This window comes from Strix uralensis, chromosome 15 (genome assembly GCF_047716275.1).
Source record: "Strix uralensis isolate ZFMK-TIS-50842 chromosome 15, bStrUra1, whole genome shotgun sequence".
Classification (NCBI taxonomy): domain Eukaryota; kingdom Metazoa; phylum Chordata; class Aves; order Strigiformes; family Strigidae; genus Strix; species Strix uralensis.
In genome coordinates, this window is record NC_133986.1 from 4,748,752 (window position 1) to 4,775,188 (window position 26,437).

General features: G+C 42.3%; 1 protein-coding gene across 3 annotated transcripts in view; it reads left to right on the plus strand.

The window, feature by feature from the left end:
- Positions 1–3,842: 3,842 nt before the first annotated feature.
- MPPED2 (metallophosphoesterase domain containing 2) overlaps positions 3,843–26,437 on the plus strand; it is a 107,510-nt gene continuing 84,915 nt past the window's right edge. The window contains exons 1-2 of one of the 3 annotated variants that reach the window (XM_074884569.1): positions 3,843–4,141; positions 9,110–9,353. In XM_074884569.1, coding sequence (XP_074740670.1) covers positions 9,226–9,353 — 128 coding nt within the window. In that variant the 5' untranslated portion in view covers positions 3,843–4,141; positions 9,110–9,225. Of the gene's footprint in view, positions 4,142–4,583; positions 4,601–5,309; positions 5,355–9,109; positions 9,354–26,437 lie in introns of those variants that run through there. The other 2 variants (XM_074884571.1, XM_074884570.1) reach the window with 2 other exon arrangements.

The following is a 26,437-nucleotide window of genomic DNA, read 5'->3' on the forward strand; positions in this document are numbered from 1 at the left end:
AATCCAACTATATTCTGCAAATATGGAATATAGTATCTGCTCAGTAGGGTATGAAGCCTAAACTCATGCAGTTTTCTCCTGTTGTCTTCTGTTCCAGTTACTGAAGAATTTCTACTTTAATGAGGGGAACAAGCCTGTTAAGATACAGTTTTTGGTAGAATCGCAGTGGTCTATGTTGAAATACGGCGAGACCAGTGACTCAGTGTAGATTGCTACCAGTGGTTGTCCACTGTATCAAACTACTTTCTTAAGATGTTAACAATCAAAATATGCATTGTCTAGTACTGTGCCAGCACACCCCAGTCTCTGCAGGCTGAAATTGAATTCCGTCTGCAATACAGATGAGAACCCTTGATGCTCTGGTCTTAAAATGGCTAAAAATCCAGGAAGTATATGTATTAAAACAAACCAACAAAACCCCTCTGATACTGTGTCCAAACTAAAAGATAGTGTGAAACACTGGCCCCATTTTTTCTGAAACTGTAGCATCCCCAGTGCCGGTTTTAGTCCTGCACTGCAGACTGTGGCACTCTGTATTATGCCAGCATAAGCATTCCAGAGACTGTGCTGTGGACTAGACTGGGGAAGTGATCTGCCTTAAAACCCTTTTTAGCCCTTTTTGAAGGGAGGCTTTTTTAAAAACTGAATTTGTTCTTCTTGTGTGGATTGTTTCCCTGAAGTATGGGAGCAGAAGTAAGTGGCAGAGGAGTGGGGCAGTTGTGGAAACACCCCTGAAGTAGCATTGTTGATCATTTTACACAGTGAGACGTGGCCTTGTAATCAGGTCTTCCCTCCTTTGGTCAGACAGTGGAATATTCTTGAGCTTACTCTGAGAGTACTCTCAACAAGTAACATGCAGCAGCAAATTGTGGAGCACAGTAACGCACCATGTGATGTAATGAGGTAGGATCTGTAGCAGGACAGTACTGTAACCACAGACCAATGTCATGATATACAGTTTGAAAGGTTTTTATTTTTTTTTTAATTCCTTTGTGTGTAAAAGAGCACTCAAAAAATCCTATTATTTAAAGAATGAGTTCTCAGACTTTAAATGATACTTTCTTGTATTGCTTCATAGACACTTAAGGAAGATTTTTCCCCGAGTAAAGAGCAAATTGAGACAGATGTCCATGGTTCACTCTGGACTACCCTATGTGTGTCTCTAAAGTTGTTAGCTCTGTCTTGTGCTTGGCAGAAACTGGAGATGCTGGTACCTATGAAGTGTATTAAAGATGACATAATAGATTTTGAAGAATCTGTATGCTTTCCGTGATACTGTAGTGTTTTATAATTTTTAACATGCATCTGCTGCATCTGTACATTTGATGATACTCACTGTGGGTTTGTAAAAGTGAGAAAACAATATCCAGCACAAACTCTGAACATGACTAAGGTTTCATGTGAGACATACACTTTCAACATTATGAATAGGAAGTATTAAACAAAAGCTGCTTGTTCACTGTTTTGAATTTCACACAAGTAGAAAAATCAGTCCTGTGACACAATAAACAGCTTGTTTACTTTTTAAGTTTTCAAATTTATTTCTGAGATCCTCTTGTCAAGTGTGTATTAATAAATACACGTTCCAGCCAAAGATGTTTTCTTTTCCTGTACTTACAGACTTGCATTTTGATGCTGCTCTTGTGAATTAGAGAAGGGCGGCAATAAAATGCAACTCTTTTTCTCCGAAAACCCTTTTATCAATTTAAGAAAAATATTTTTTCTTTCTTTTAGCAACTCCAAGGCCAGCACATCTAAAGTGGGTACATCTTTGGGAAGCATGCTGTTCCTGGGGAAACAGAAAGCAAGTAGTTTGTAAAAAGGAAGAGTTTCATTATGTGCTCTTAACAGAAAATGTTTCAGAGTTTGTCAAGTCCTATATTAAGAACAGTGCTCCCGATGACTGTATTACAGCTTGGTGTTGTTGCTGAACATTTAGTATTGTGAAAGGATGTGACCTTAGAATCAGGTCCCACTCTGGATTCATACGAGCAAAACCCAAGTACCACTAGCTTTCAGGCCATGTACCTTGCTTTATATAAGGACCAGTGGATTAGGTGGATGCTTATTTCAGTACTAGGCCACTGAGGCACTGGAGTAATGTCTGCGTTCTCTCTCACCATACAAGCTATCAGAGAGAAGCTTTGTAGCTCCCAGTCCAGTCACCTTACCCAGGCTTCTGCCCTGTTTCTCCCTCTGTGCTAGAAGCTCATTTTTGTGGTGCTGGGGGCTCTAGATGTGTAAGGACACAAATCCAGGAAAAGTCTGTCTGCTGCATCTGCAGAGAAGGGACACAGCAGGTTCAGGATCAAACCTGCTCCTCCTCCCCCTGCCCTTCCCCCATGTTTTTATATTTGAGCTGGCAGTGGTACCAATGAAGCTATCCTGTTCTCTTTGTGTCCCCAGTTGCTCATCTCCCACCCTGCCTTGTTCCAGCAGAAGCATTTGTGCAGTTCTGAAGTGGATTGGATGAGGAGACTGACCCACACCAAAACAGACTGCTAACTGGATTGGTTTCCCGGGTGGGCTTCCCTGTTCTCACACGAGCGCTAGTGCAGGGACAGAAGTGGGGTAAGTGGGATGAATGCTGGATTGCTGATTTTACAGCTGTGTCAGAGTAAGGCAGCTAAAAATACTTGTGAAACTGTGGCCTCAGACTCTGTTCCGGGCAAAGATTCCCTGGAAATGTTTCTTTGATTTGGTGAGGAGGACGACTCATCTGTGGGCCGTTTTGTCTGAAACAGAAATTTTCCTTTGGTGGTTCACAGTGCTTGCTTCTATTAAAAGGGAAAATGACAATAGTAAAAAAAATCAGACCAAAAGGTCTAACGTGAAATTTTGAAAAAACTTATGCTGTTTAGTGTTTTCTTAGGTTGATTTTTCCTAATTTGCTATGCTTCTAAACAGGACAATCCATCCTAGTGGATTTCTGTCTGGCAATACTGGGGACCCTTCTCATTGTTTTCAACAACAAAGAAAAACCTGCCTAGTTGCCATGCATATCCGAAGGTTAGCCAGAGTCAAAATTACTTGCTTAAAATATGTAGGACACTACTTGCTCTTAGGGGCCTGTTAGGAGCTTTTATTTTCTGTCAGCTCGATTATTCCAAATTACTTGGAATTTTTTCCTTTTCTTTTTTCTCCCCATTGTAAGTGTATGACTGTGGAAGTCCCCTCTTCCGTGTGCTGTCATGAAAGTAAAAGAACAAACACCTCTAATCTTTACTTTGTTACTGTTGTGGCTGTTCACACAATTGCTGTGGATTTTGAAAAAAAAAAAAAAAAGACAAAAAAAAAAAAGACATCAGCAACCTCCCTGATTCTACCTCTCCATAGAAAAGCCCAGTTACCCTAAGACAATGTTCAGCCTCAAAGGCTAACCCTCCAGTAGTGTTTCTTTATGTTTTTCTGGTTGCTGAGGTTAGCTTATCTACAGAAGGAGCAGAGCACTGCGTTAATACCTAACGATGAAAGGTGCGGAACATGTGAAAACCTGTTTCGAGGATTTTTTTTTTTAAATTGTTATTGTTATGTATTTATTTATTATTTATTTAGGCGGAGGAAGAGCCGAGCAGCGGTGCGTGGTGCCGGGCCGGCGGTGTCTGAGGGGTACGAGCCGGCCGCGGCCTCCCGGGCGCTGCCCCGGGGGGGGGGGTCCCGGCGGGCTCCCGGCACAGCCCTCCCCGGGGCCGGGGCAGCCCGCACCCCGCCCTGACCCCGGCCGGGCGGCGGAGCCCTTGTCCGGGCCGGCCTCTGCCGCCGGCTCGGCGGGGGGAAGCTGTGCCGCACTTGGGAAATGCAGCAGCGATTCCTCCCTCCCTCCCTCCCTGCCCGGGGGGGTGAAGTGCGAGGCAGCGGGAGGAGCTGTGCGTGTGTGTGTGTGTGCGAGCAGCGCTCCGCGGCCGCCGTGTTTCCTGGTGCCTGCTCCCTGACCCCAGTGGCAGTCCCGCTCACTGCACCGCGCCCGCCCTCGCCGCCGCCCCGGACCCGGCCCCGGACCCAGGCCCAGGCCGCCGGGCACCGCCGCGGGGTCGGGCGCAGGCTCTGCCCCGGCCGCGCCCCCGCAGCCCCATGGAGCGGCCCCGCTGCCCGCGCTGAAGGCATCCCCGACCCGCCCGCAGCGGCAGCCGGCGGAGGGAAGGTGAGCGGCCCCGGGTCGGTGCCTGCGTGCCGGGGAGGGGGGGAGCCCGGCGGGGGGGCAGCGGCGCACAAAGCGGCGGGTTAGAGGTGCCGTGTCATGGGCGAGAGCGGGGCGGGGGGGGCGGGTAGGAGCTCCGGCGGCGGCGGGGCCAGCCTTCTGCAAACAATAATAAGGATAAAACTGGCCGCCGGCTCTCCCTGCCTCCCCCGGCGTGACCGCCCCGAGCCCGCCGGGTCGGGTCGGGCCGGTGTGGCGGCGGCGTTTCCCCACAGCCGAGGCGGCGTTTTCGGTGGCGCTGAGCGAGCCTGCCCTGCCCTCCTCCCCCAGGCCGTGCCCCCGCTGCCCTCCGCCGCCGCCCGGCTCCGTGGCCGGGGTGGAGGCGGGGACCGGGGCGGGGGGGGTTGCAGCGGTGGAAGCGGCCCCGGGGGCGGGAGGCGGTGTGGCGGCCGCCGGCTCGGGGTCGGGGCGGGGGGCGCCGCGGCGGGGCCGGGAGGGTAGGCCGGGGAGCATTGTGCTGGCTGGGGCCAGCGGGCGGGCGGCAGCGCCGAGCAGCCGGCGGGGGACGGGGCTCCCGGCGCGGAGGGACCCGGGGGGGTGGGTGAGGGAGGGGACACACACACACACACGCACACGCTGCAAAAGTACGGAGGGTAACGCGGGTCGCTTTGCCGTTCCCCGGCGGAGTTTCCCTTTGGCCGGCGGGAGAACCCGCTTTGAAACCCTGATCCCGGAGGCCTCAAGCAGTTGGAAACCTTCGGGGGGTGGGGGCGAGGTGCGGGGGACGGCGCGGTGGGCACTGCCGGAATAAAAAGCAGCGGGCATCCCCCCCCCCGGGCCCCGCCGCGCTCGCCCGCGGCTCGCTGTGGAGTTTATTGCATCCTCCCCTGAGCATCCTTCCCCCCCCCCCCCCCAAAAGAAATCATTTCGGTTCTGTGGCAGTGGGGGCTGTGATGCGAACTTTGTGCGCCAAGGCACGTACCGCGCAAAAATTGCCGAAATGCCCCTCGGTGGCGAGCCGGGGCCGGGGGGGGCCGGGCCGGGCAGGGGGCGCGGGGCGGGGGCTGCGGCACACGCCGGGACGGGGCCGCGCCGGAGCCATTGGCCACCCGGAGCCATCAATCACCGGGGGGGCGAGCCCGGCGCCCCGCGGGGCCACGGCCGGGGCGGCCCGGGAGCCGGCGGCGGGCGGAGGCGGGGAGCGGCGGGAGCCCAGGTACCGGGGGGCGGCGGGGGAAGGGGGGGGGTCGCGGTCCAGCACCACCCCTCTTCTCCCCCGCCGCCCCCGGTGCCTCCGCCTCGGACTTGGTGGGCAGGCGGGAGCGCGGAGTTGGCCGCAAACTGCGGCGCAGCGTCGCGGGGGCTGGTGGGGCAGTTGCGAAATAACCCCCGAGGCGCGGGGTGAGACCCGGGGGTGCGGGGGGGTTGTTGCGGCGGCAGGTGCCCGCGCTCCGGGCGGGGGGTAACGTGTGGTTTGCGGTGCCGGTGTCGGGATGGTGGATGTAGCAACGGAAGGTGTTGACACGCGATTAACCCTTTCCGTCTTCTGCCTTTCTAAATTTTCTTTTACAACCCGAGACCAGCCAGGAGGCACATTTTTGAAATTCAGATGAGGAAGGCGTAAATATTTTATTTGGGGGAAATGCGTTTTTCGCGTGCCTGTATGTGCGTGTACGTACGTAGAGCTTGTGTGTGTGGCTCTCCGTGAGATACAGCGTTACGTTTTAAAATGACTTATCTGGGCATATTTTGTGATAGTTTTTTGACACGGCGGTAGCAGACTGATTTAAAATTAGCTGCGCGTAAGTTTGTGTCAGCCCTTTTATGAAAAAGTGCCGGTTTATACCTGTAAAGCCGAGCAGACGTATACAATAGCACATCTCCTGGCTCAGCGGCGGTACAGATCCACGCTGGGAAGGGTTTGTTGCTCCCAGGATAACAGCTGTATCTGGGGAAACACGACATGTAAAACCCCTTCATTTAGGTTTTTAATATAGTCATTCTTACTTAAAACTGCCACGTAAGGCATGGAAGATACTGCACGTTGTTTTACTTGACAGATGTGAAAAATAATGCAACTTTTATTCTTTTGTACTCATCTCCTGCGTGTAATCTTCAAAGAGTGATTGGGGTTGGAGAAAGAAGAACGGTAGTGATTCAAAGTAGCCTTTTTTTTTTTTTTAATCTTGGGCCTAAAATAAATTTGTTTTTAAAGTTTTGAAGTGTTCAGCTCCTTTCTGGTATTTTTTTTAGGGAAGTTCACAGTAAAGAAGGTAATAATTAGATACTTGCGGTAGGTGAGGTGTAGTACTCTGTGAAGCACTACATGGAAATTAGAAAATTGACACAGAAGCGAGCTTCAAATTTTACTTTTTTTCCGGTCCGGCATTTGTTGTTGAATTTCATTTTAAAAGGATGCTTTGTTCGGCTTTGTCTTAATTTAAGCATAGAGATTTATTCTTAAGATTAAAGATTGGAACAATGGGAAGCAATTGCAGCTTATATACTTATAATCTTACTGAAAGTCAACTTTAAAGTATTTAATACAGCTATTCAAGTATCCGCTTATCATTTGTTTTATGCCAGTTAGTTGTAATTTCTTTCTGTAACATGGATTGTTATAAACCTTGTAAAAAATGCTTATTATCTTTATGTATAATTCACTCTCATGAACAAATTGGATTTTTTTTCCATGAGTGAACTATAATATGAAATTTAATCTTCTGACCTTTCTTATGCTAGATTACTGAAAATAGTGTGATTTAGCTTTTCTGAAAGCCCAAGCATATTTTTGTTGTTGGTCTAACTGTTGTTTTGTATTGTAGCTTTTAATTGCGAAAAAATAACATTAGACATGTAATTTTCACACTACTTAATTTATGCAGACGCTGAAGTTCTTGCTGTGTAAAAGAAAAACTTAGGGTTTTTTTCCTGGGAGCTTTGATGGCTAGCATTCTTGTTAATGACAGTCATTTCTCTAACAGGAAGATGTTTTCATTTGTATTTACTTTTCAGTGCAGGGCAATTATGCTGCTCTGTGTTGCACACTCTTCGTAGTTTCTATCTCAAAAGAATTACAGTACTTGGAACAGGACTGCAATTTGAAGCAGGTGTTGTGTTTTACTGTTATGCAAAATAACACTAAAATATAATTGTGAGGGAAATTAAGGAAACAGCTGCAAACTTTGTATGGTAACCACTACATTATGATTCGTGAGCAGTTGTTGCACCGCATCTTGCATCACATCTAACACAGCAAAGATCTGATTTAGTAAAGCTCACCTTGCTAATTTTTACTCCTGAAACTATTGCACTTATTCTTAGGAGGGGGTTAGTGCAAAGAACAGACCATAACCTTAGTCATGGAGTTACACTGTCTCACTAGTGACTCAGTTTTTAAATGGGAACTTTATGGTTTAGTTTCATCTTCTTTTTTTTTTTTTTTTTCCCCCTCCAATGCTGAAGAAGATGAAGGATAGAACCTAATTACTGGAATGAAGGTTGCAGAATGTCTTAACCCAACTAACATATGGAAGCCCACATAGGCCTGAGGTTGTAAAATAGTAAAATAAATGGCCTATAGCAGGCCATCTGCCATTTGCAGGGCATTTTATCATGCTTCATGCCAAACTGGAAATTAGTCTTTGTATTAAAAATATATTTTGAATACAAATCAAAGATTCCAAATGTTTAACGTTACACATGGCAAACATATTTCTGTCTGGGAGCTAAGAGAAGTCCAGGAATATTGCACTGGAAAAATATTGTTTAGTTTGATACCCAGGGCTCAGGTCCCTCTCTTCTTCTCTTTCCTATCTCTTTGTCTTCCTAGTAAGCACTGGTTTACTTTTGTAAATTACACACCAGATACAACAAATCCGCTATTGCGTGTAGCAAATAAAGGGGGGGACCAACTGATGCAAAGTGTTACAATTTCCTGTAAGTCCTTGCAGCTAGGATAGCACGCCCCAGCTGAGCATCTGCCTCATAAACAGGGCTTTTAAAGAGTTGCTCATCTTGAAAGTATTCTTCCAACATCAGCTGATCAATTTTCACAAAGTCCCTCTGAAAGGAAGGCAGCTGAGGTATCCTCAGTTTATTGATTGAAGAAATTAAAGCTTGGATTTTGTGCAGGGAACTCAACGGAGATCAGGTTTGGGAAGTTTCTGGCTGTTGGGCTTACACTCATATTATAGAATGCTTCCAGTCTTAATGCAAAATGTTTCGGAGCACTTTGAAGAAGTGAAAGATAGGGATGCATAGAGAGGGAAGAGCGTATTTCTTTCATCTTACACAGAAATATTTATGCATAAAATCGCACTTAAATCTGTCAGATAAATCATTACTGTCTGGTGATGAATCAGAACCAGTTTTATAGCTAGTGCAGTGTAACATGGATATTTTGTTAAGATTGTCTAGATACTAGCCTTTCTCTGGGCAGATGAATACTTTAATTCAAAGGTATTTGGATGTACCTTTTGCTATGCAATTGTAAAATTTTCTGCTTTGCATCAGCTTCTCTTAAGTCTCTCGAATGTAACTTACTTTGTAAAGCTAAAACAGGACCTTGAAAACAGTATGTGTATTTGTGGGAAGCCATTTGTCCTTCAGGAAACTGGGTCCACTTGTTAATTTTCATGGCTGCAATTAGCACAAGATGTTATTTAAAATAAAGAATAGTAAATGTGGAGTATTTAGTTGGAGCTTTCAACACAGTGTTTTTTTTTTTTTTCTGAAGATAAAGCCTTACTTCATTCATCCTTTGGATGTATGTAATGATGATGGAGGTAAATGATGAGGCAATTAAAAAAAATGTGAATAGGAATGCTTAGGGAGTTGGGTGATGGGTACATTAAAAATATAGAAAAAGGTCTTTGAATGGAAACTGGGAGAGGATAGAGTAATATGTCTGTGTATGTTTACATCTCCTTTGAGTTTATAGCCATGTGTGCTGTCTTTTTCTCCTGGCAGAGGTCTGCGGAGTTGATGAGGAGCTGCTGGGAGTCGGGAGCAGCCTGGAACACCATGCCCTACCCCTCTCCTGGCCTTGGGAAGTTGTGAGCTGCTCATGTCCATAAGGAGGAAGGATGGCTCATGGAATTCCTTCACAAGGCAAAGTTACCATAACGGTGGATGAATACAGCTCCAACCCAACGCAGGCGTTTACACACTACAACATTAATCAGAGCAGGTTCCAGCCTCCGCATGTGCATATGTGAGTATTCCTGACATCGCCGGTGTGTGTGTCTGCGTGTGAGCCTGCCTGTGCATTGAAACTGAGAACGGCTGCTGAAGGAGTGGATTGAAAACTGGAAAAATTGGTTAGTCACATTAGCTGATAGGCAAAATGGTTATCAGATTTCTGAGATGGCAGTGATTGAGAAACGCTGCTCCAGCATCTCCTGGAGATAACCCTTGCTGCCTGAGGGGCAGTGCCACCGACTTTGTGAAACTTGCCCCAGCGATGACGAGCAGGGTCCAAGTTCTGAAACTCACTTTACTGATCTCGCTTTAACTCGCCTGAGGGACCCATTGCTTTAAAATTTAAGCTCCCTTCCCCCAGTCCTTACACTCAGCTGCGAAATAGGCCTAATTGGGACTAATTGTCCCCCCTGATCAGTGAATCCTTTGTCCTCCTGGTTGCGAGTGGAACGTGTGCCGCATGCTGCATTCCACTCGCAACCCGCAGCACAAAGGAGTCGGGGCTGCCCAGTAGTTCCTCCCAAGAAATACAAATACGGCGTTAAAATAACGTCCCTGGCCCGAACTTAAACCAACAAAAGCATGGGAAGTGGGGAGCTGAAGGCTTCTTACCTCACCTTGTTATTCCTGCATATTGTCTGACCCGCAGGATCATTCTGCTGCACAGTGCCTAGGCACAATGGTTTGTGTTAAGAGCTAAGTACCAGTTTTAACTCTGAATTTCCTTCCCATTGTTTAGTTAGGTTTGATCTTTATCGGTTATTTCTGTGAAGGTTCTTTTTCTTTTAACATTAATAGACTGAAAAGCACGTGAAACTAAAACAAAGAGGACATCTTTTGACCTCCTGCGTGCCATTGTTAGTCAGGATTTTGAACAACGTCACACTATTGAATTTGATAAGGATTTTGCATAATAAGGGGGAGAAAAGTTGTATGGTACTTCATTGCATTTTTGTTATGTAGAAGCCTGCCGGAAGAGTCACAATGTAGGGGTTCAGCACCTTCTAATAGGATTTCGTGTGGTTACAATCTTCCTAAAGGCAACTTCAGGAAGGATGCCGAAGACTGTCTGTCGTGGTTGTGACTTTTGAAGGTGGAAAAAGTTTTCATTGATTACATTTGATTTATTACTACAACGACGATGTGACTCTTCTTTTAGAAATATTTCCATTTCTTGATTCATTTTCCAGACCTTTCGTCAGCCAAGTCCTCTTGCACGTTTTGCCCTACAGACTGCACTTCTAACTGACATTAAGTACAAATTCTATGTAGAGAATGAATTCAGAACAAACAAAAGAAATGTAGAAAGCAGTTTTAAAGAACTCCTTCTTATTGACATTGATTTCAGTGGGAACTGGTTTTAGGACTAAGTGTGATGTTCAACACTGTAAATATTGCTCATGTTTTGTTTCAGAAACTCACAAGCATTTATACAGCTACTTCTCTAATAATTTTGTTTGTCTCTTAAATGGTATTGACTTGACATATGTCTTAAGATATCTTACTTGTTTGGAGAAACTGTCTAATTGAAATAAATACTGAAACTATAAAGTACAATATAGTGACAGTGTTTTAAAGGATTTTTAACTGAAATGCTGCATCTTTCTTAAAATCAGTAATTTGGTTTCAAGGAAGGGTGTGGCATACTAAAAGGGATATCAAAATTTAGAAAAATTGGAAGGGGATTAGTCTCAGATTTACAGTGGAAGCAAGGAAAGCAATGTTTCAGTGCAGGAGGGGAGTTCAGGTGTAGATCTGGATTAGCAAGTGATGGGTTTTAGAAAACCTGCCGTGGAAAAAAAATGACAGGATCCTACCAGGTGTCTAGAGTTGTGGGTAGGGGAAAGCAGGGAAGTGAAGATATGACTATGGCTGTGGGTTTGTGTGATGGTAAGAACAATAGAGTTATTTCTGGGGAGGAGAGACTAGATTGTGTGGTAGCTTCAGAAGGGGTCCTTATTTGTCTTCCCTGTGTTTTGTCATGGAAGTGTTGTGCGTATTTCTGAAAGAGGATGTCATCGAGCGAGAAACCTGAACAGAAAATCAGCAAAAGCAGTATTAACAAAGAAATCATGATCTTTTTACCCTCTTGTATCTTTGCTAGTGCCATGTTGCTGCAGCTGCTGACGTTGTTTGATTTGATTTGGTTTTACAGTCTGCTTTTTTGTTTTTCTATCTTAAAGTAATGCATACATATTTTCTTTTTTTAAAAGGGAGTTTGAGGTGGTTTTGTTCTTCTCTAGTAAAAAATTTATTTAAAAAAATCATGGGATAATAAGAAAGCAACATGGGAGCTGAGCGTTATGACATGTATGTGAATAGCAGGGCGATATATTGTTACAGGGCCCTGATGCATACCATAAATCTGAGGCTGGATGCTGTTTAAGGACATTGTTCTTTCCTAAAGAAAATGATTTTTTTAAAAAGTAATTTCTTCATGGATATGCATCTTCATGTGCAAAGGTGAGAACTGGATTCTTGGTGTGTCCTGAGCCATTTCTGGTTCTAGTATCCTTTGGGCCCAACTCACCTCACTCTCCTCACACAGAGTAAATGAAGAGTCTGTGGGATATCGCCAGCAAAAACCTGGTAATGAAGGACCTGCTGGTGTTACACTGCCTGCTCCGTGGGACATGTGTCTTGCACTTTTTCTCCTGCTTTCATTTTGGGCCTTTCACATGACAGTGTCATGTAGTTGAATCAGCGGGGATACAGTTCTCTTTTATCATCTTTATATGTGTTTTTACACCAGCACTTCTTAGTGAATCTGTTTAAGTGTACTATTAGGTAAATAACAGTGTATTAAAGCTCCCTTTGCTTGGGCTGGCTGTGACAGCAGTTTTGTCAGTTACTTAAGCTCTGGTATAGTATGACTTTCGAATCAGTTTGTCCGGTCTAATTAATGTTTGAATAGGTGTTCTAAAGACAATTTTCACTGTACGATTTTTTTGGATAAAGGGATATCGTGTTATATGTCTTGTCTTCTTGAAGCAATGCTCCCACCCACAGGTTTCACTTATTTTCTGATGTTATGTTTCTATTTGAATGCTTTGTACAAGTCATGTTTACTTTCAGTTAGTTTTAATTAACTGCATCACCTTAGTTCCCTGCTTTAAAGGGCAGCTGCAAAATAATAACAATTATAATGTGCCTGCCTTTGCTCCTTGATGATTATTATTCTTCTGAAAATCTTTGTACTTCGCCATTTTTTGTCAGGAATTGTCACTTCAAAGAGGCAAATGCTTCTTGCTTTTTTGGTATAGTGCTGCCAAGTATTATAAGGTGTGGTTTTTTTTTTTTTTAAAAAATAAAAAAGCTTGTAAGTCCATTTAGACCCTTGAGATATTCTGTGTGAGGCTACTGTCAGTGGTGCTAACAATACCAGTGAGCAGCAGTGGGATGTAGGATGGGAACACGCAGGAGGAGCTGGCAGCCTGGGGCAGGTGTGCTTTAAGCTGCAGAAGGCTTCATCCTGTGAAACCGCAGCCTCAAAGTAGAGAAGATAGAGAAAATTTCTACTATTGTAAGCAAAAAGTAAAAATTACGAAACTTAGAAGATAATTGAATTCATCAGGTATATTTGTCATTTGCTTAGGGTGTTCTCTGTTTTTTTGTAAGACTTTTTTTTTTTTTTTTTTTCCTTTTAACTCTGCAGCTTTACAGCAACCACTACAGTGGGTCTTTAAACCATTTTAATTTATCAGGAATTACTAAGACTCAGTTTTGTGGAACCTTCCTGTCTCACTGTTTGTTCCATGAGTCCGATGGAAAGGACCTGAGAAGAAAATGGGACTAATCCAAATGGAAAATGTATTTACTTAGGTTTTAACCAGAGGGAAAAATCTTCCTGTTTGGGTACAACACACCATTTACTTTCATGGGGGGGAAAAAAGGGGAAAGTGAAATAAACTTTGTGTATCTGTCATGGAAAATGCCCATTTGGCAGGCCCAGAGCAGAAGTCTTCTAAATGAGTTTATACATACCTGGAGATACATTGAACAATCTGTAACTATATAATTTTACTGCCTTTTCTGTATGGGAGTAATTCCCCATGTGAATATTCTTGTTTTAAAACAAAGAGTGTAAACAGCATTTTATATTAGTAGAACTATATATGTGTAGTTGAATAAAGTATTTGAATATATGAGTGTGTGTAAATGTGTATATATAATAATAATAGTGATATAAAAATATAACTGTATAATCATAGAAGAAAAAACTTTCAACTGTGACGAAGCTTTAAATTGTTAAGACCCAGAGATCTTATTAGACTACTAACCTTGAGAAATAGGATCTTGCCTTTTTTTTTTTTCTTGGGGAAACCATCCTGCATTTAATGGGTTTTATAAACTCCCTCTGAGATTAGTGGGAAATCATGCATTTGATTTGTAATATTCTTAACTTTTGTGTCATATAAGGTGTGTGGTATTTAGGGGGAGGGGGAAAGACTTGGCATTAGTAGAATATGGACTCATTTGACATTTACGGAATAGTGGAGTTTGTACGTGTAAAAATATTGGTTGAGAGAATACAGATTCAGTCTTAAGCTAGTTAGCTATGCCTGGTGTGACTGGGCAGGCTATTTCAGTTGATACTGATGTGGTAGAGGATCATGGTTTTGGTGGAAATTGTTGGTCTGTCCATTAATGACACTTCTTATAAAAGCATATGTAGCTCATGACCACCCAAGTTCATTTTTACTACTTATTTTTCTAAAGAAATTGAAAAAAACAGTACTACCTCAAACAATCAAGTTACATTTAAGCTCTAATTGTGAAAACGTGAGTACATTGAATGAGTGTAGTTAAAACTTGAGCCTTACTTTTGGACACGGGGTTTTTACTGGGGTCATGGCTCACAATCAGTCAGTTTACCTTTGTGTAGTTCTAGTCTCCTTTCCCTCGCTGGTCCCTCAGTGGCATGGGTGGCTACTGAAATGCAGCAGTTTACAAGCTGGTACGTTAAGTAAAACAAACCTGTTTTTCTTAAGCCAACAACAGCAGCCCTTCAACAGCTGCCCGGAGCAGCTGGGCTCTCCCCGCAGCGGCGTGGGGATTCCAGCAGAAAGGTCGGGAGGACGACAGCTGTAGGTGAGGATCCTTACAGCTGTCCTAAAATAAATAGTCCCCACTGAAGAAGAGGGCCATTAACTGATTGCATTTTCTGATTCTTCTGCCACAGAACAATGGAAGCCGAGTTGCAAAGATGCTAATTTTAATCGTCATTAAGAAAACACTTTTACTGGAGCGTGTGCATGTCTGTGTGAGTTAAGATCTCTACTGATCTTAATGATTTTATGTTATTTACAATTACTTATTTTGCAAAAATCCAAGCATAACATAAGCTCTAAACTTAAATTTAACATTCAAAATGAGAATGAAGACTTTAATGTGTGGATACGCTTACATTTAAAGCCTTTTGAGATACATGTTGAAAGTGAAGTGTTCATACACTGGTGATATAAGGCTCAGGGACTGCAGTTTTGTAATTAAAACTCAAATTTAGGCCCCTTGTGTTAATGCAGTGTAGTCGTAATATGCTAAACTTCTCGAAAAATTAAGTTTCTGACCTTTCATTTTGTTGTTGTAAAAAGGAGTAATAGCAAACTACCTTTAAAAAAATGCTCTGACATCCCTGGAAGGCTGAGGCTGTAAAAGTGCCGATATTACTATTATAAATGTAGGACAAATTTAAAATAATTTTTGTCACCATCACACTATTAATTACTATATTTCCACATTGCGCTGTCCTAAGATGGAAGCCAGATCTGGTTTAAATTGGTGATAAAATCCTTTTACCTCTAGTGCTAGTGGGAGCAGGCTGCCAGAGCAGTCTCCAAACCTATCAAAATCAGTCAGTCCCTCGGTATGAGGTATGTTAGCCTTGTGCAATTACCACTGGTTGTCTGAATGTAAAAGTGGTGCCTGTAGTTGCTTGCAGGGCTGGAAGGAGGGAAGTCCTTGGTACACAGACTTCAGGGCTGAACCTGCCGCTCCCAGGCTGCTCGCTCCTGCTTCTGTGCCACACGCTTTGCCACCTTCCCAGGAGTGTCGGCAGTCTTGGGAGGCAGCTGTATAGATCATACAGCTGAAATAGTCTAAACTAAAAAGTCCATTCCGTGGTGGGTTTTCTTTGTTCCCCCCAATGAGCTACTTTTAGTGATCTCTTTCTTGGTGTAGCCTCACCAGTAGTGGGTTATGGGGGTGGCCGACACAGGTGGGAGGGCAGCAAGCTTACTGATCAGCCAGCAGGCATGGATGGGAGGAGGTGGACATTTCTTCACTGCTTCATTGACAAAATCATGCTGTTAAAACAACACCTTGTAGAGTCAGTCTTAACTGCTGTAGTTAAAATAGGAGTTAAAACCCTTAGAGGGAGAAAGGAAGAAAATTGTTTTTTATGCACATGTATGTTAATGTTCTTTTATGCTGTATTATTCCTGTAAAGAAGCCTTCAGGTAACAAGTATTTTAATTGTAAGGCTGTTTCAGTAACTGAGCACTATAAATGGAAATTTTCATTACATGATCTGATTCTACATTACCTATGTAGTGGTCAGTCATACTGAGTGACAGCTGACTTACGGTTTCATGTCTTGTGTACAATATAGAGTGTGTTCTTATTTTATGGGAGGTGTGTGATGGGATCTGACCAGCGATGCTTTCTGCAGCAGCGGTCCCTACCACAGTACCTTGTGCTGGTGGGACACTGCTCACCGAGGGGGGTTCTTTACTGTGAAGTAGCCAGGCAAAAAAGGTGGATGTACATTACAATCAGGATGTTGTACTGTCACTGGAAGCTTATAATTTCTTTTTTTTAAAATATCAGGGCAGTAGGGATATGGTTGTAGAAGCAGTAGGTTCTTGCTTTTGTGTAATGCTTGAAGGGTGAGAGGGCAATCTATCCTGTGAAACAACTTCTAGAGTATAGATTTCCAAGCAGGGAGTTAATACTTTACAAAATTTGCAGGCCCCACACTGGGAATCTCATCATAGAGTTTTTGGCTAATCTTTTTTCCTTGTGGCAGGATGAGGCTGGTCCTCCCTGCCAGCAGTGATGAGAGCACGTGTTTCCTATGTCGGATGGCTATTCCAAGCCCAAGGAAAGTGCTGCACCTACCTAGCACACATCTTGTTATTTTATTTTACAAATCCTTGTTTGAATATCTCATTGGATAAATAAGAAAAAGGGAAGCCCTGTAAACAATGAGGATTTAGAGGTCTGTGTTAAATTACTGTATGCAACTTATGTTTGATGCGGGACTATTTCAGAAGTGCTGAAGTGTTGCTGACAAACATCAATTTTGTACTGAATGTTGCATGGTAACTTTGAGTTTACATTTCCAGTCTTGAGCTACCAGAGGTGGCTTGATTTCCGAGTCAGTTGGCTAGTGTGAGTATCTGTGGAAGAATTTCATAAATGGAGGGCTAGCATGTCGTCTTCCCAAAAGAGTACCTGACAAGTTTTGGTTTGAATTCTGTAAAATGTTGTGGCATAACTTGAAAAAAAAACCATGCTTATGCATCATAGAAATACAGTGAGGCAGGGAGATTTCTTTAAAATATGCATCTCTTACAGCAAGCTATAAAGTTACTTTTGAAAATACAGTGAAGTTTGACATAGGGGTTGGTTACTTGCATTGCCTGGAGTGATGAGTGCTGGCAGAGAAAGCGGAGTGCAAGTGGTGGTCAGGAAGTCCCCTCGGTTTTGCATGGCAAAATCATTCACCTTTTAATTCGTGCCAGGTTTTTCCAAGTCCCTAGGAAGGATTCCAGCAAGTTGTGAGTTTTGGTCCTTGAAGCAATGGCTTCTTATTTCCAGTGGTTTGACTCATACTTGGCATATGCAGTTGTAGTTTCATGGACTTCATTGTGATTGTTTCTGCTTGCAGAAGGTCTGATACTGCCTTCCTGGTCTTTTTCTGTGATGTGTGCTTGCAGAGCAGTGCAAAATAGAGGAAGGAGGTCAGCATGCCTGCATATATACCTACACATCTTTCATAGAAAGTATTTCAGAAGATATAAAGAACTTGTTGTTTGATGGGATTTGAAAATTCAGGTTTTGCCCATTTACTCTTGGTTTTGATGTGGGCCATTAAGATTGCAGTTTTTAGGTCTTACATTGCAGAGGGCAAGTTTGTGATACTGTGATACTGAAGTCAAACCAGTTCACTCCTGTAGTGTGACTAGACTTAATTTATGATTTTTATTTTGTTGTCTTCTTCCAACAAAAAGAGAGCATATGATAATCTTGTACCCAGTAGCACGTACAATAGCCGGTAATGTGCCTGGAGCAGTACCAAGTGTTAGAGCAGAAAATTGCAAGTCTGGATTACAAACCATAAACTTTAGGTACCTAGAGTTGCAGTCATTTTATTTATCTCCTGAAGAGTTGACCATAAAGCTTGGTCTTAACCTCCATAAACCTGGAGATTTCTCTGGCACATCAACTGTATATGTATCCTGCAGGATCTGCTGCGTGAAGGTTGGCTGAAACAAAATGCTGGTGGATGAACATTGGTGTTGCACGCTGCTGCTGAATCTTTCAGGGTGAGGGCAGAGAGGATGGCTAGAGAGCAAGTCAACCCGTAATCCCCAAATACAGTTGTCTTTTTCATAACCGATGGATCAAGCCCATGTTATTTCTTCCTCTTATCTTGTAGATCAAAATGCTGTCAACAGAGTTCACCTGTGTACTCTCCCCTGACAGGGAAATGCTTGGCCCTATTTTTATGTGCCCTATTTTGTAATGGGCGTATTTTCTGAATTTAGATCATTATGTTGAGGGGAGAGACAAATAGGAAAATGCCAACTCTCTCCTGTTTTTACCAAAAGACTAATTAAATGATTGTGCTGTTTTTGTCATAGGTTGTGGAGTTCATATTCACAGCCCCTCTCTTCCTTGCGTGCTGCTTGACATTAGGGCTGCAGAGATTCCACTGGATGTTGACAAGGAAAAAACAGTACTGGAGGCTTCCTTGGAGCAGAGTCCCCACTTACTGTACTGGGCATTAACTTATATCCAGCACATTAGACTTAAAAGCACACAGCCATTAAGTGTAGCACTCCCTTCCCAGGAGGGCAGCAGATGGAGAGAGAATGGGGGAGGGAAGGAGAAAGCAGTATGATAGAGGGACTTTATCTGATGTATTTGTAAGCCAGGAAACTTGCTATTTACCACGTTTACAATTTCTCTGGTATAAGGAATTGAGTGTAGTGACTGGGAGCATCAGGGTCAGCACATTACTCCTAAATGTTTAGCTATTGTATCAGTTTATAGGAAGGAAAAGGTGCTAGTTCAGTGTATCTACCCTCATGCTCCTTTTATGTAAGGAGCACAAAGAAAAAAGTCATTACTTTTTAATTATTGTAGGCTTCTTTGTTTCTTAAAGCACATTCATTTTTGGCCAGCAGTGAGAATTACCAAAGGGTTATTTTCTTTCCTGTGAATGGTGAAGTAGCAGTTTTGAGGAAAATAATTGTTCAGAATTAAAATTTCATGCAGTCCAGCATATTTAATAAATAGAAGCCTTATCCTATACTTGTTAAACACAGTGATTAGTGACACTCTTATTGCTTCCAGTGGGACAGGGCCAGTCACTTAGAGATGCCAGATTAAGTGGCTCCCTCAATTTTAAGCTATGAGTCTTGCTGGGGCTTCTTTTCTCTGGTTGTTAACAATGTACATATAAGATTATGGTAATTAACAGGTATTAAAGAAGAGGGAAATGTCATCTTTATGGTTTGTTCATTTTGTAAATTTCAAGTCAGCCAGGCATTCACTTTTCCTCCTGGTAGAAAGGAGTGAATAAATTAGAACTAAATAAATACATAATTCTACATAAAAAAAATTATATAGAACTCAGGTGTAATCTTTGAAATTACTTGCAAGTTTTTAAAATAAATTGTTCTCATTTTGTTTATATCTCTCTTGACATTAGTTTGATTTTCCGTTATCATTTGTTTGTTAAACAGTCATGTTTGTAGCTTTGAAAGGAAGGCATGTTTAGAAGAAGAACAAATTTTGTTCTGCTATCATTATTATTCTATACCTTGAAAGTTTCCACTTAGGGAACCCTCTTTGGGTTACTGGAGGAGAGTTATGGCTCATATTACAACTTCTTAGATCTTTTGGACTGTATTTTGTTTGCACAAAGTTCTTAAGACAGTTTTTCTGCTAGAAATGTTGTCAGTATAATGAGGCTGCACGGATCAAATACTGTAATATGAGTTTCAGACACCCTCTGAGAATTAAAATGATGATGATAATCCTCTCGGGGTGGTATAATTTTTTTCTTTTTTTTTCTTGCACTGTGACCTTTGGTGGTGTTCTGCACGGCTACTTTGCATTGCAGCTTTGTGAGAGTGCCGCTGTGTTAATGGAAGGATCACACATACTGTTCCTCTCGGAACCTGATACATCATCTTGGCAACAAAATGAAGACCTTTAACTCTTGAAGTTTTCATCATTTGTTGTTAGTTGTCTATGCCTTCAAGAAAACGGGTAGTTTTTAAAATGTAAGTAAGTAGAGTAGAGCCTTCGTTTTCTCTGAGCTGGAGAAGAAAGGAAATCTCTGGTACTGGTTTCAAGGAATTTAAATGGTCTGTGTTTAGGGGGATTTTCGTTTTTAGGCACATTCATTTTAAATATCATTAATACAGAGGATATTTTCCCAGAAAGAATCCTTGTGTTCAGTCTAGATTGTCAAGAGTAGTATTAAGTTGAAAATTAACTTTGGATCACCTGGCTTTCTTGGTAGTCTGTTCGTGTCATCGTTTTAATACTGTGATATGCAAGAGTCACTATTTTCAGTCAGTATTTCTCTTAGAAGGTTTTTAAGACATTGTTCTACAGAATGAGAAAGACCTTTTATGAATAATTTTATTCAGTGCAGAGTTAGAAGGTGTAAACTGAAACAGAGTCAGGAAGTTTGTAGAGTGTTTTTTTTTTTTTTTTTTTTTTTATTAAATAGTTCAAATTAAATGGGGGTCTATAGAAGATTTGGTACAAGAAGTGGCAATTTTCTGGATAGCTATTTATAAGGAGGCAGTGCAGTTTCTTTAGGGTCCAGACCCTTATCCAATACATTGCAAGAGGAATGTACTGGAGGTGACTAATATAGAGTAATGGAAGATGAGAAATGGGTAAGTGATCTCAAATACCCAGAAATAACCAGAGATAAGATGTTGGCCTAAAGCACACCTTGCACCCACAGCTGTATTTCATTTGTTACGATTTTACTGTCTGCATATGTGTTTAAAGGCAATCTTGCTCTAGCATGAAGCATAGCAGTAATATATGGCACATTATTGTTGCAGCAGTAGTATCAGAGTCTGTCTTTCAGGTTTGTATGTGTTTTATTATTTTCCTAACAAAAGCTTTTTTAGATTTTGAGCTTCCAGTCTTATGCCTTGTAGTTGTTCACAAGGGAATCTGGCAATGCTGACCAAGAGGCTGTACGTTAACACACTGAGGCAAGGTCATTTGAACCTTTCAGTGCTGTGCCCAGAACCTAGTGGCTTTAAAGGCACACTTTTTTTTCTACTCTTTACAATTTTTCTTCTTTCGGGCTTAGTGTGCTTGTGAGCAGTGTCAGACAGTGCACTGGGAACAAATTCTCTTTCTCCACATATGCACACAGAGCTATTGTAGTTACTGTTAGAGCTTCCCTCATAAGTTCCCCACAAATGACTGTCATCTCTCACCTGTGGGGACTTCACGTGGAACCGGGAGGGTAGATTAGTCTCTACCTCCATTCAAACTAGAGTTTCTTCAGAGAACACCAGTTGCTGTGGTGGTCTTTGTTACATGAATGTCTTTAAAGCAGAGTCCTTTTGTGTTTTTTTTAAGGCACTAAACAGCTGTCAGGGGGTAGAATTTCTGTTTGTTTAGGGTCAGATTAGACAATGAGCTCTAAATGAAAAATCATGTATCCTGCTATCTATCCACTGAGTCATCTAATCTTAAACAATATACTGTGCATTTGTAGGGCATGAACAGTGCTGACAAGTATGTTCAAAGAATTTATGGATTTTTTTTTCCTATTTTCCAAGCAGAAGAAGGCCTAAGTGTTAGAATGTTGGCTTGCTGATGATATAACTGAAATATATTATGTATCAGCTACATGGGTGGCTGCTGGAGTTGCCATCCTTAGCATTCTGATTTTAGTACCCTCCTGAAGGCTGTTATCCTGCAGAAGGAACAGTTGAATGGAGCATGAAAAAGTTTTCTGAACTGCTTTAGTTTGCGCTTCAGTGTATTATTCTTAATGAAAGTCAGCTCTAGTTTACTTGAATACTTGGCTTGAAACAGTGATAGTCAAGAACCATGGTATATGGGTGGCTATAGCTGGGAGAAGTATGGAAGAGAGAGTAAAACCTAGGCTGTCTTTACTTAATCTGTTGCCAAACATGGGTCAGTACCCTGGTTCAGAGTGGGCAATGACGGTCGTTAGCAGCAGTGCTCCAAGTACTGACTGGTTCCATGAGGCAGCATTAAAACCAAATGTTTTTAAATGTTTATCTAACTTTAGCAGTCATTTTTGGTCCAGTATTGTAGAAGGGTTGTGTTACTGTACATGTGACTACAGATGTGACTCCCTGTGTTCTTTGAGCATGACGGAGTTGAGTTCTGGAGTTGAGTTCTGTTCTCCGTGAAGGTTATATGTTTCACCCATTGCCCTTTTGCGGTAGTTGTACCACAGTTATCTCCTAGTTGTAGGTGTTGCAACTGGAGACTTTGGTGATGTTGTTTTAATGGTTCTTGCAGATGCTGTAACTGAAAGGGCTTTTTAAAACAGGTGGGTATAGTATTAAAGCAATAGCTACATAGAGCATAGCAAAAGAACGTTTTCTATTTGTCTTACTGCTACTGCTGCCTGTGTTTTTGAAATAAAGTCTTCTGATCCATTACACAGCTACACTTCTGTTTTCTCTGAGGAGCCTTATGTGACTGCATTTTGGACATGTCTTCTGCAATGTGTGATACAGCTGCCAGTGACCTGGCAGCTTAATCAAGTTAGGAGTTCAACTGCACAAAGAAAAAAAGAAACCTTATTCATTAACTCCCATGTATCTTTTGGTAATTAGTAAAGGTGGTATGGGTAATTACAAAAAAGACTTGAAGGTAAATTGAGACATTTTAGTAGGTATTTCCCCCACTGTGAGAATCTGACTTTGCGATGGCATGGGGGGACACCAGTCTGCCTGTGCAATTTAAATAAGTCTGGATCCTGCATTATAAATATGCACCGGATGCAGGGGAGAAAACCAGCACATTCTCTCAGGATGCTGTTAGGGCCAAGCAGAATCTCATTAGGGACAACTTCAAAGATCAGTTCCTCATGTCCATAAAAACAAGTGTAAATTATCTTCTGTGAGCCTGCTGTTAGCAGTTGCACTGTTACATTATGCATGATTCTAGACTGCACATGGTATGAACAAACTGCACTATGTTTCATTAGTGTGTTTCATTTTTATGCTAAGCCTGGCAACTTTGCTATTTATTGGTGTTGTTTTGGCTAATGTGCTATTTGACTTAAAATTTCCTGTTATATTAGCTGTTAGTAGTGACACAATGTCCGAAAAGGACTTTTAAGATTGTACAGTGCTTGTGTTTTTACAGAGAAATAACATATAGACAACTCCCTGTACTGACAGTTTTACTTGCCTTCTCATTCTTCTGCTTCCCACACTTAGGGAGAAGGTGGCTGCTCCTGACTCACTTGGAGTGAATCTTGAAGGGGTTTTCTGTGATGCTGCTCTACAGCACTTGACCTAAACGTTATGAAAATAGTAAGAGGATAGAACTTCAATAACTTGTGCTTTCACTGAGCTACGTAGCCCATCGTATACGTTTGAAAGGCCAGTTTGTAACTGTTGCTGGCGAAATGTTTTGAAATAGTAAAGTGCAACGTCTGTGCATGGAAGTTTTATCACAAGTTGCAGTGGGATCAAGATTTTTTGAGTTAAATCTTCATTATCTTTGCAGAAGCTGTGGTATAGTTTCATAAACTGAGCTATATTACTAAAAAGGGCAAAATATCTTTTAAATTTTTTTTTTCCTTGTGCCATTTCTGCCTTTTTTCTATGTCTTAATCACTGATGAAGCCAAGCTAGGAAAGCAGTCACTTGCAGACCTGCTCACCACTGCCTTCAGATGTGATGTTAAACTGCCAAACAGGTCAGCAATCTGATATGCACTGTGGTTTCACAAAGATCTGCAACCTGGGGCTGCTTTTAAGCTGCTCAAACTAACATCCCTTGTAACATCCACTGTGATTTGAGAGCTGGTTCAAGCCACTACTTGTTAAACTCATAATGACAGTGAGTGTGTGAAGCCATGGTTTTGTGCAGGCTTTCTTGCCCCGTTTTTTGTTTTACACCACTATTCTGTTCTCCCACATGTGTCTGTGTTTGTATGCGTAACATAATTGGGAATTCAGAACAATCCCCTGGAGTGAGAGGGAGAGAAGCTCCGTGTAGCCCAGTTCAGTTCTCCAGTCCTGTTCACCATCTGTCCCTGCAGACAGTTGTACTGGCACAACGGGGAGACTGCTGAAGCAGGAACCAGCCACAGAAAGGTGGGACTGGGAGCTGCAGAGGCTGACCCTGCTGCTGAAAGGTGAGGGTATCAAACTGCATATCCGCACTGATTAGTAATGGCCTTGTGTTTAACGTATGGCTGATTTGCAGTTTGTTTGCAGAAGTACTTTATGAGACATCGCTATGAATTTGTTGATTTATGTGTCTTGTGGTGTCGAATAGTTTATAGAGTTCCCTGTGTAGGTGAATTGCAAAGCTAGAATGAACCCACATGAGACTTTAGCATAATTTCCAAACAAGATGTAAAGAATTTCCTACTGTTGTTCAAATCTACGAGAATAATCTGAGATAATTTCTACATCCTGAAGGGCCGGAGTACACCTGTGGAGATCAGTGGGAATTTGGCTTTCTGCAGGGCCAGAGTAGTGCTTTAAAGCATGGAGAGTGCTGAGCTGCCAACTGTCCTGCTGGTGTTGCCACATTGAGTGGTGACACAGCGCACTGGTGGGTGCAGGGATTCAGAAGAAGTATCCGTTTTGAACTGTGGGATAGTGTCTCTGGACCTCTACGGATTACTATGGCCTCTGGGGAGCTGTGGGCAGTGAGCATGGTCCCACTTAAGACTGATGGGAAGAATGAAGAATGGTCTTTGTCACGTGTAACCATGGACAGGGTGTTCTTCTTCTCTTTGAAAACCCTTAATCCTCATTTAGAGCTCCCACCTGTGACTCCCCTGGAAGAAAAAGCAGTTAGTCTGAACAGAGGCCAAATCTATTTTAGTGAAATTTGCTAGTATAGTTCTAATGTTAATCATGTTAAGAGATCCACCTAATGAGGACACAGATTATGGTGGTAAAAAAGCTTATACTCTTGAAAGCAAGCAGCCAGATGGAGAAAAACTATGGAAGCAAAAGTCTTGCTCCTTCCTGAGTTTAGGTTTTTTGTTTTGTTTCATGTATATCAGATCTTTTATTGTTATAAAAACATTGCAAAAAAAATTTTCTCTACCTGACATCACTTTTTAGTTTGGAGTTGTCCGAATTTTAATTAAATTTAAAAACGCTGAGTTCTTTACTCTGGAAAGCGCCCGGCCACTTCATCTGCCTTTTAAAATCTAATGAGCCAAAAAGTCTCCTTTAAATTTTTTTTCTTCTCACCAGGTATAACAGAGGAGAATTTGACTGAGCTTTTTTTCCCTTTGATTAAAAAGTAAAGGAATCAAAAACCCCACATGGTGTATATTTATTTCTACATGTGTGTATGTATGTACATATGCATATAGTTGGTGCTTACCTGTTGCCCAGAGAGAGTGTTTGCATGCAGCAATAGCTTTGCTATTCTCTGGAAGCTTGCTTCTTTTTGACATTCTCTTTACTTCAATTTTAAAGCCTGTAAAACTCTGACATGGTTTGTTATCTAGCTAAGGAGTGATCAGTTTCATTACAAGTTCAAGACTGTGTTGGGAGGAAGTCTTCATTTAACATCATTGTTAGGTCTGGCTCTTTGTCTGACCGTGGCAGACAATGTTTGAAACAGCGATAAGATATGAAGTGGCAGTGATAGCCATGCTGCAGGGTTACTGGAAGGGCATGAAACAGCATCTGGCCATTGGACTTTAGAGGTCTGATTCTTAGTTGTAATGGGCAATTGAAATGTTCTTCTCATAGAGTTGGCAGTTAATGTGGCATTCGTGTCAGTGTGTCCCTCAGGAAAAAACGAAGTGGTTGTAGGAAAACAGAAGAAAGCAGTCTGTAAAACTCAGCAGAGTATAACTATTTTTCATATACATCATGGTCACTTGCTGCTTTTGAAGTTTAGATACATACATGAGACCATGTAAGGATACAGTTTTGTCAAGGGAGATATAAAAAAATGGAGTAACGTAAAAGCATGGATGTTTAGGACTGAGATGCTGGGAAAGAAACGTCTGAAGAAGGTTGTGAAATACAGCCCCTTAGCAAGTAAAAATCTCCAGTCAGGGATCTTGTTATCTCAATATATTAAAGTTAATTGCTTTTCTTTTTTTCTTCATTCATTTTGTTTGTTTGCTTTTAATTTGTCTGTTTAGGAAGTCTGTTTCCCATTTGAGCCTAATACTGTCTCTAACAAAAGGAGTCATCTAGAAATCGAACATAAAATGCAAGATCAGACTGTGTCTGGAAATAGAGAAAACTTTCATAAGACCAAGGAGGTTCTTATTTTTGTCTTAATAGGAAGAAAATAAAAAAAAAAAAACAGTTAACATTTAGGAAAATTGCTTTGTTGATCCAACATGTAGCTTCTGCTGAAAGGAGCAGCCCACTGCCTTCATTCCTGCCGTGCCCCAGTGCCACTGTTGCTTCACTTGTGCTCATACTTGCCTGCCTGTCTGTGAGCTGAATCGGCTCATGAAGGGGCCACACAGCTTCCAGGGCTAGTCCAAGTCAGCAGTTGTGCCATGAGACATGGCAAGGCGGGCACAGGAGAACAGCTAGATCTAGGTCTAGGGCTGCATGGCTGTCCTGTGAATACTCTGCTCTAGGCTGTCATGCCTGAAGTCTTGACTTACAGTACT